The sequence below is a fragment of the Orcinus orca genome, chromosome 1 (genome assembly GCF_937001465.1).
Source record: "Orcinus orca chromosome 1, mOrcOrc1.1, whole genome shotgun sequence".
Taxonomy (NCBI): Eukaryota; Metazoa; Chordata; class Mammalia; order Artiodactyla; family Delphinidae; genus Orcinus; species Orcinus orca.
Genome location: NC_064559.1, coordinates 198,434,266 through 198,444,489, shown reverse-complemented (window position 1 = coordinate 198,444,489; position 10,224 = coordinate 198,434,266). Strand labels below are relative to the sequence as shown.

Genomic DNA, 10,224 nt, shown 5'->3' with positions numbered 1-10,224 from the left:
CTCCCTTCCCTTCCGTGAGCTCCAGCCAGAGCACTCTGGGGGCTGCCCTTTGTCCCTGACTCAAGCCCCCTTTGGCACAAACCAGTAGCAGCCCCTGGGTGAGCCAGGGCAGGGGTTCTGCCCGGGGTTGAGTCCCCTTCCCTCCCCACAGCTCTGAGAGCCTCCAGCCAACAGCCCTAACCAATGGACCCTCGGACAGGGTGGCGTCTGTGTGGTTCAGGACCAGCTCTGTTTACATTACCTGTGGTTGGAGACAGGTCAGGACACACGTGTCTTCCCCTCCAAGTCAGCTGGCCCAGGTGGGTTTAGACCCACGGATTCCAGGCTCAAGCTAACTGGCCACGGTTGCTCCCTGCCATGTCACCTGGCCAACTGAGCCGATCTTTGCAAGCCATGTGTGGACATCTGGGTGGAAGAGAGAGAATGAGTTTTGGAATCAGACAGACCTGGGTTTCCACCCCACTGATAGCATACCCTCGGCAAGTCCCTTCACCTTTCTACACCCCAGTACCCTCATCTGCAAAATGGGAGCACAGCAGCACTTCGTAAGACTTGTGAGTGAAGAAAACATGCATAGTCTTTGGCACGTGTATGACTCAGGGTTCCGAAGAGAAGCAGAACCTCTATGAGGCATAGAGAGACAGACACAGGGAGAGAGATTTATTGTAAGGAAGTAGCTCACGTGATCATGGAGGCTGGTAAGTTCAGAATTTGTAGTGCCGGCCAGCAGGCCAGAGACGCAGGAAGTTGCAGTTGAGTCCAAAGGCAGCCACTGGCAGAATTCCTTCTTGCTTGGGGGAGACCAGTCTCTGTTCTGTTAAGGCCTTCAACTGATTGGATGTGGCCCACTCACATTATAGAGGGTAATCTGCTTTCCTCAAAGTCCACTGATTTAAATGTTATTCTCATCCAAAAAAACACCTCCATGGAAACATCCAGAATAATGCTTACGTAGATATCTGGGCACCATAGCCCAGCCAAGTTGACCCATAAACTTAACCATCACAGTACATAACAGTGGTTGTTATAACAATGGATAAATGGGTTACATTGTTGAATCATTACCTATCTGAGCACTTATACGAATTAACTCATTGAATTCTCAAGACAACCTGTGTGCATGTGAGTGCACACACGTGCGTGTGTGTGTGTGTGTGTGTGTGTGTGTGTGTGTGGTTATTTCCATCTAAGACATGAAGAGGCAGAGGGTCAGAGAGCTTGCACAACTTTTTGGAGCCGGGATTTGAACCCAGGCCCTCCGGCGCCAGAGTTCCTGCCACCCACAGCAGGGATTCCCGGCATCAGTGCTCACCCTTCCTTCCATCACACCAAGGGCACTGCCCTCCTGACACCTAATGACACACTGGCAACTCCGTTGGATGTAGAAGGTGACCAGTCCCCACCAACCCCACCAGAAAGACCACCGACTTGGTTAAGTAAGAGGCATTTTATTAGGTGGCATCAGGCAGCTCCTATTGCCACCTCACAGTGTAGAACCAGTAGAATCAGAACACCTCCAGCCCCCGCCGCCTGACCTGGCCCCTTGTGGGAAACAACCCGGGCAGCATCAGGACCCACCCCTGACCGGGGGCCAAGGCGTGTGACCGCGCACTTGGGGAACGGCCACCCCAGCCCCGCGGGGGCCCCCTGCCAGCTGTGCTTGAGGAGGGTCCAGCCCTTTCGGGGCCCCCTAAAAGCTGTCCTCCAAAGTCACCACTTCTCATTCCCTGGCCACCCAGAATCTACTCAGGATGCATTTGCAAGTGTCCACCGATTGGCTGCGTCAAGGAACAAGCCTCTTAGGGGCCAGTCCACACAGAGCCACTAACGTGCAAAGGAGGGATAATTCTAGAGGCAAGCCTCAGCCCGGGCTGGACGGGGACCCAAGGAGAGGTCTCAGGGTGCTGGGGAAGGTGGGAGCAACATGTACCCGGGCCTGTTCAACCACAGCCAGCGGGTGCTGAGCTCCTGCAGGGAAACCCCAGGCTCTAGAGGCAGGACCCGAGAGCTAAGGGAAGCAGCAGGAAGGGCCCCCCAAAGTCTGCCAATCTCACAGCCCAAACAGGAAGGACCAGCACATCCCACATCTTGGCAGGTGGCCTGCAGCAGTCCCCCCAGACCCCCAAACGGAGATAGCCAGGAATCCGTGGGTCTCAGGTGAGCTCAGGCACTCTGGAGCAAGGCACACGGGGTCTAAGGCATTTGGTTGGGCACAGGTACCTGCTGGTACAGGCGCACCTGGGCAAAGAGCTAGTGAGCCGCCCGGACTACAGAGGGCAAGGCCAGCTGGTGCTCCCATGCCCTGCAGCCACGACTTGCCAGCCCTGTAGGCCACTGTGGCCACACGCGACCCTGCACACCCGGAGAAGCCGGGGCCAAGGCCAGGAGCCTCTGTGGGTGGTGAGGTTTGCCAGGGGCCCCCGCTGCCTCCTTTTCCTCCACGGATCCGTGAGCTACTCTACCACCATTCCTCAGGTCCCTGAGCCACTGGGCCACAGTGTAGAGGAAAGGGAAGGGGACGGATGGAGAACCAGCCAGGCACCAAGGTCACACCTACCAGATGGAATTTCTCGGACAGCCGATGGGGTCAAGGGTGGCGGCCCTGTTCTCCCCACTGCGTAATCTCAAACCAGAGCCCGGCATCTGACTCCAAGGGTGGGCCAGGCCAGGCCAGTGGGGGGCAGGGGGCAGGCCTCAACCCTAGAAAGAGGGTCGTCCTGTGGGGAGCGGGTGGAGGGCCTGGGGTGGGGTCAGTGCACTGAGGTCAGTCGTTTGGAGAGACAGACGGGTGGACGGCAGAGGCGCCGAGCGGGGCTCACTGCATGTATGGGTAGCGCCAATCCCCCAGAGGCTTGTGGGTCTCCTTGATGACCTGGGGTGACGTCCACCGCAGGATGTAGTGGGGCCCTCCTGGCTTGTCATTAGTCCCTGTGGAAAAGACAGCTCTGTTTATCTCCAAAAAGATACAACGGCTCTGGGCAGAGGGAAAAGGAGTGGGGAGGAGGAATAAATGGGGCACCATGGGCAGAGGGAAAAGGAGTGGGGAGGAGGAATAAATGGGGCAACAGCACGGGCAGCAAATTGCCAAAGTAACCCTAACACAGTCACAGCGGCCAGGGTTTCCCGAGCGCATCTGTGCGGAGGGCACTCAGCCAGAGGTCGGGCAAGGCAGGAGCTGGCGAGCAGGCAGGACGCCCGTGCTCCCCAGGTCCCTGCACCTCACCTGCAAGAGGTGTCTGGGAGGCAGGGGGGCACCGTGGAGGGCACTGGACTGGGAGTCGGGAGACCTGGTTTCCGGCCCTTGGGAACTCTGGCAAGTCACCGCCCCTCGCCGGCCCTCAGTTTCCCTATTTGTAAATAGGAGGGGGATGGACTTTGGTAGCCTGGAGTATGACAGTAAAAGGTGTGGGCGCTGGGACCCAAATCCCGGCGCCACCACTCTCTAGCCATGTGCCCTTAGGCAAGTCACTTCACTTCCCTGGGCCTCAGTTTCCTCCTCCATAAAATGGGAAGAAGAATGGCAGCACCTGGGCTTAGGAGGCTGCTGGCAGGACTGAGTTAGCACAGGGCCCGGCCCACGGTGCTCAGTAAATGGTGCTACTGCTGTTCCTCTTAACACCCTTGAGATGAAGGACCGAGGGTCTCCCGCCGGGAACTCGGCCCCCCTCTGGAAAGGGGGCCCCACTCACCAGAGGTTCGGGCCCCCCCGAAGGGCTGCTGGCCCACCACCGAGCCAGTGGACTTGTCATTGATGTAGAAGTTGCCGGCAGCGTTCCTCAGCATCTCTGTGGCCTCCCGGACAACATCCCTACAAGGCAGGGCAGCGGTAAGAGGGCGGCCAGCTCACCCTCGTTCCAGACCCAGGGACAACCTCCAACACCCCCGTCCCAGCCCACATGGGCCACCCTGGTGAGCATGAGGCCAGCCGCCAGCTATGGGCCCTTGACAGGCTCCCAGGAGCCTCTGAGCCTCAGCGTCCTCCTCTGAAAAGGGGGTTAGCACGCCTCCCCCGCAGGGCATCTGTGAGGGCTGGATGAGGCTCAGGCTGTACGTACTCGAGGGAGTGGTCCATCTCGGTCCAGTTTTCCTGCCTTTGGGAGCTGGGGAACCTCCAGACCCCCAGCCTGCCCCTCAGGTTCCAATCCCGCCTCCACTCTTTTTTTTTTTCTTTTTTTAAACAATTCAGTGTTTTCTTTTTTCTCTTTTTTTTTTTAATTTATTTTATTTATTTATTTTTGGCCGCGCTGGGTCTTTGTTGCTGCGCGCGGGCTTTCTCTAGGTGCGTCGAGCAGGGGCTACTCTTCGTTGCGGTGCACAGGCTCTCATTGCGGTGGCTCTCTCGTTGCGGAGCACAGGCTCTAGGCACACGGGCTTTGGTAGTTGTGGCACGCGGGCTCAGATGTTGTGGCTTGCGGGCTCTAGAGCGCAGGCTCAGTAGTTGTGGCACATGGGCTTAGCTGCTCCGCGGCATGTGGGATCTTCCCGGACCAGGGCTTGAACCTGTGTCCCTCGCATTGGTGGGCGGATTCTTAACCACTGCGCCACCAGGGAAGCCCCCCGCCTCCACTCTTAAAGGCAGACACGGGGAGACAAGCAGTACCACGGAGAAAGGAAAGGGCAAAGCCTGGGGTTTAGTGTCCCGGTGCTCAAGTTGGAATCCTGCCTCTGCCAGCCAAGCAGTGCACCTGGGCCCGAGCCTCTGTCTTCCACTCTGCAGCCCCATCAGACCCGGCGAGCAGGTCAAAGGCACTGATTCCCCAGCCCCACCCCTAGACACCTACATTCAGCAGCCAAGAGTGGGGCCCCGGAATCTGCATTTTAACAAAGAGCCCACTGCCTGTGTCTACCTGCCGGTCAGGGCAGAGGTGAGGAGAACGGAGAGAAGCAAGGGCAGCATTATTACTAGGATCAGCACCCAGGAGGCAGTCTCCGGGGACAGCAGGGTCCTGTGGGGACAGGACACCAGGACTAGAGTGGAGGGGCTGCGGCCACTCACTTATCCTGGGCAAATACTGCCCCCGTGAGGCCATAGCTCGTGGTGCTGTCGACCAGCCTCAGCGTCTCTTTGTACTCGTCATCCGGGTAGACGTACACGGTCAGCACAGGCCCGAAGATCTCCTGGGAGAGAAGCCCCAGGGTCAGGCCCCACCAACACCCCGAGGCCTCCCGTCTCCCTGCTCTGGCCTCCGCCTCTCCCCATCCCCCTCCTCAGCCCCTGCAGGAAGGGCCAGGCGCTGCCTCCCACTGGGTTCCCTCGGGGTTGGCTTCCACCCGGCCCACCCCACCCCAACCTGGCAGAAGATCCAAGGAGTCTCTGGCCTCCCTGCCAGCCAGACCCACACCCAGAGCCAAGGGCCCAGGCCCTTGGAAAGGAGAGACTTCTGGCAACAGCCGGCCCAGGAATTGCCCGATGGTATCACCGTCCCCTCTGCCATCGAGGGGCTGGGGGAAGACCCCCACCCCTGCACCGTCCTCCTGACCCCCCCGACCTCTCGGAGACTCAGTTTCTCATCTGTAAAATGGGAACGATATGCCCACCTCATCTCTGTCAAATGCCCGGCCCACAGTTAAGAGTCTACAAGTGTCAGCCACTGAGACGGCCACAGGGACCTCGGTGGCTGCGGACAGCGCAAGCGCCATGACACCAGCCCGGGTCAGCAGTGCCGAAGACAGAGCACTGGATGTGGGGTCAGGAGGCCCTAGCTCAGGGCCTGGCTCTGCTCTCACCGGGTGTGAGATGGTCCCCTCGTAGGGCCTCGCTTTCCACATCTGTGAGATGGGATGACGCCCCGTGAAGCACCAGGGCCCTGTGCGTGTGCCATGCTCGGGGGAGAGGCTGCCTCCTCCCGGCCCCGGGCCGCCCCCCCCATCACCTCCTTCATGATGGGATCCTGGGGGTCCTTGCTCTCGATGATGCAGGGCTCCACGAAGTAGCCCACGGAGTCGTCACACTGGCCCCCGGCCAGGACGGTGAGGCTAGGCGAGGAGTGGGCGTGCTCCAGCCACTTCCTGATGCGGCTGAAGGACTGCGGGGGTGGGGTGGGGTAGGGGGCATCAAGGGCTGGCTGGAGGCCATTCCCAGCAGCAGCCCCCTGACGCTCACCCCAAACACCTGCCCCTGAAGGGCCCAAATTCTGAAGTGGGGGGGGAGGGGGCCCTGACAGCAAAAGTCGGGGCCTGGCTGAACCAGGGCAGAGACAAGGGCAGATGTGTGCGCTTGTGTGTGTGTGCGTATGTGTGTGTCACAACTACAAACATCACAAGCACACATATACATGCATGGCCATGAACTTGTAGGTTTCCGTACGTAGGCACACGTATGCCTGCGTTACATGGATGTGTTTGTTATGTGTATGTGTTTGTGCATGCAGACCCACAAGGGTGCCTATATACACATGTGAACCTGCACACGAATGCTTCTGTGTAGGATACGTGTGCATGCGGGCGTGCGTGTGCACGTGGGTGAATCTACAGGCATGCTCCCGCTCAGAGATCTAAATGAACGTGCTCGCGGCTGTGCATGTACGTGCGCGTTTGGGTTGATGCATGCGGTGCGCAGGCCTATTTGTACGTGTGCGTATGAACACAGGCACTTAAAGGGGTCTTGTCGAGCCTGGGGCAGGGTGTGCGGGAGGCGAGTTGCCCTCTGGGTACGGATGCCTCCACCCTTTTCAGAGCTGGCAGGGGTGGTGCGGGTGTATGCGTGGCTATCAGGCTGCCCTGCTCGAAGCAGCAGGTCTGGGTCGCCCCTATAGCTGTTCCTACCCCTCCCACCCAGTCCAGGCACGGGACCCCGGGAACGGCCTGCTTCCTGCTCATACCTTGGCATCAATCACGGCGGAGAGGAAGCTCCCAAAATCCTCTGCAGGCTGGAAGCAAGAGAGACATGGGAGGAGACAGAGTCGGAGACAAAGGGAGCGCCCTCCCCGCACCCCCCCACCAGCCTCCAATCCCATCAGCCCCCCGCTGGGCCGTGGCAGGGAGGCCGGCGCCACTCACGTTGCCCACTTTGATCCTGCTGCGCTCCTCCAGCAGCCGCCCTTTGATCTGCGACCACAGCGAGCGGGGCACGTAGAGGCGGGAGCAGGCCGAGCACTTCTGGCCGCCGTACTCGAAGGCTGAGCGCAGGGTCCCGCTCACCACGCTGTCCACGTCGGCCGAGCGGTGCACAAAGTGGAAGTTCTTCCCGCCACACTCTTCAGGGGTGGGGCGGGGCGGTGGAGGAGCATGAGGAGGGGGTGGGCTCCCCAGGCCAGCGAGGGGCCCGACGCACTGCCCACACCCGTCCGCAGCTACACTGGCCCTGCGACCAGCCCCAGTACTGGCAGGACAAGGGCACGAGAAGGCAGAGTCGGAGCCCGACAACCTCCCAGAAACTGATCAGCCAGGCCTGTCCTCCCACCCTAGGGATGAGAAAACGGAGGCCCAGGCAAGGGCGAAGGGCACCAGGGGGCATCAGGACCAGCTCCCCCAACTCACAGATGAGAAAACTGAGCCCTGGGGCTGCTGCCCAACATAAAGGCAGAGGAAGGACCAGAACCCAAGGCTCCCCAAAGCTGGTCCACTCCCTGCAGTGGGCGTGGCTTCCTTTGAGCCTTCCCCTGACCCCCACCCAGCGAGAGGAGAGGGGGCCACCCCAGGTCCACGGCCAGGGCTGGCCCCTCTGCCTGATCCACGGTGGGGACACCCCTCCTCGATCTCCTTGGCATGAGGGAGCCTCGGCAGATCACTCCACCCTCCGGGCCTCGGTTTCCTCACTCGGTTAAACATCAGCTAATAGCAGCTCGTTACAAAGCACTAACTGTCAGACTCGGGTCAAAGCACTTCGTGCTCCGTCTCGCTGAAGCCTCACAGCAACCTCGCATTATTATCCCATTTTAAAGACAAGAAAACTGAGGCACAGAGAGATTAAAGTCTCATACTCAAGGCGGGGAGCGGTAGAGTAAGTAGCGGTCTCTCTCCCTCAGGGAGATGGTGGGAAGGAGACAGAACAGAAAACCATGGACAGCTCACACAAGGGACTCACTGTCCCCCATCTCGTGAAGGCTGGACTGGGGCACACTGGGGAACTGGAAATTGGAGATGCAACAGCTGGCCCTGAGGAGGGTCACCTGCCCTGACACCCCCATCACAGCTCCCACCAGCTTAAGAGGCAAACTATTATATATAGGATGGATAAACAATAAGGTCCTACTGTATAGCACAAGGAACTAGATTCAATATCCTGTGATAAATCATGATGGAAAAGAATATGAAAAAGAATATATATATGTATAACTGAATCACTTTGCTGTACAGTGGAAATTAACCCAGTATTATAAAATCAACTATACTTCAATAAAATTTCACAAAGTTCCCACCCGCTCAGGCGTGGGGTCCAGTCTCCCTGTGACCCCCCACTTCACCCCCAGGAGCAAGAATGCTGAACCACCAGCTCCAGCTCTGCCATTACTGCACTGTGTGAGCCTGGACAGCCCTCCCTCTCAAGAGGTCTCAGCATCTTCCCGGAGTGTGTTCCATGAAAAACATGGTCCAGGGGGTCCTCTGTCAAAACAGGGTTGTGTAGTCCAAAGAGTTTGGGAAACATTGCACATCAGCCTTTGCTCTTGAAGATAAGCAATGCATATATTAGTGCATTAAAGGCTCTGAGAAGTCCTGCAGGTGAGGAATCCGTTTTACTTTAAACACGGTGCACGCCAAATGTCCTTGACCATGAAACTGTTTCTTTGTGGGAAAATTATTATTTTGACAAGACCTGGCCCTGCTGACCTCTCAGCCCCATCTCCTGCCACCCGCCCTCCCTCCCTCCCTTCCCCAGCTACACTGGCCTTGTTTCTTCAAACACAAGCTCATTCCCACCTCATGGTCTCTGCATTTGCCATTTCCTTGGCCTAGATCTGGGCTGTGCAACAGGGCAGCCACCAGCCACACGTGGCTATTTAAGTTCAAATTAATTAAAATTAAATGAAACAAAACTTTCACTTCCTCTGCCATGCCAGCCACGTTTCAAGTGCCCTGCGGCCACACGTGGCGAGTGGCTATACTATTGGACAGCACAGATATAGCCCATGTCCATTACTGCAGAAAGTTCTAGCGGACAGTGCGGGTGCCCATGATGGCCCATCCTCCGGACCTTTGCGAAGCTGGTTTCTTTCCATTGCTCAGGTTTCATATCAAATGTTCCCTCCCTGAAGGGGCCTCCCACCCCACCAGCCACCCTAAGTCACAGTCCCACCACGCCCAGCCCTTGAGGGTCCCTGCCTGTCACGTCTTTGCCCTCCTTTAATTATCCACAGCCCTTCTCACTCCCTGACATCATTTATCTAGTTGTTTACTGTCTGCCTCCCGCTGTTGGAATAGAGGTTCGTAACGGCTGGGTCTCTGGGTCTCATCATCTTTTGCATCCCCAGTGTCCAAAAAGTGCCTGTGAACATACTTAATAATTTACTTGCTGAATGATGGATGGATGAATGGAAGAAAAACTGCACACTCTGAGGCATAAATGCTCTGTATAAGTGCCAGAGCAGGGGCTCCACCCTGAAGGAATTCTCTGCGTCTGCAGGGCCGCCCCACCTCTGGGGGCATCACCTCCGCCTCCTTCTCTTGCATGGCGGCCAGGGCAGGGAGGGGTCCCTAGGGCTGTAGGGCAGGGCACGGGGAGAAGGGCCCTTACCTCCGGCCAGGCGCGGGAAGGTGTGGAACCGGTCCAGGTTCTGGGCCACCTGCTTCCACAGGTGTTTGAAGGTGCTAAAACCAGAGGACAGGGCAGTGACTAGGGAGCCAGGCTCAGGCACCTGAGAGGGTGAGAGGCCTGGGGAGTAGGGAGTAGGCCCTAGCAGAGGAAGAGGCTGGAAAGCCCAGGGAGGAGCGCTAGGGGCAGCAGCCCCACAGGAGGCGGGCAGGGGTCACAGCGGTGCTGGTGGTGGTGGTGGTGGTGATGGTGATGGGGAACCGAGTAGGTGGGAGCAGCTGGAAATGGACTGCATTCTGGGCTTACAAGGAGGGAGCAAGGGGAGGGCTGGCAGCAAGATAGTGCAGAGAAGGGCCAGGCTTTGAGGCCAGGGGATGCCGGGCTTGAGTCCTGACTCAGGCATACACGGTTGTGTGATCGTGCGACCATCGCTTAACCTCTGTGAGCCTCAAATTCCGTGCCACGTCTGGGAACTGGAAAGAACAATTCCACCTGGCAGGGCTGTTTTGCGATGGCTCTAATGTGAGTCAAGT

At 58.2% G+C, this 10,224-nt stretch overlaps 1 protein-coding gene across 1 annotated transcript in view; it reads right to left on the bottom strand.

The window, feature by feature from the left end:
• Window positions 1–1,428: 1,428 nt before the first annotated feature.
• ALDH4A1 (aldehyde dehydrogenase 4 family member A1) overlaps window positions 1,429–10,224 on the bottom strand; it is a 32,390-nt gene continuing 23,594 nt past the window's right edge. Inside the window, exons 9-15 of the mRNA XM_004272465.4 lie at window positions 9,674–9,747; window positions 7,000–7,196; window positions 6,822–6,869; window positions 5,874–6,026; window positions 4,997–5,118; window positions 3,690–3,808; window positions 1,429–2,928 (exon numbers count right to left, since the gene is read on the bottom strand). Coding sequence (XP_004272513.1) covers window positions 2,816–2,928; window positions 3,690–3,808; window positions 4,997–5,118; window positions 5,874–6,026; window positions 6,822–6,869; window positions 7,000–7,196; window positions 9,674–9,747 — 826 coding nt within the window. The 3' untranslated portion in view covers window positions 1,429–2,815. The remainder of the gene's footprint in view (window positions 2,929–3,689; window positions 3,809–4,996; window positions 5,119–5,873; window positions 6,027–6,821; window positions 6,870–6,999; window positions 7,197–9,673; window positions 9,748–10,224) is intronic.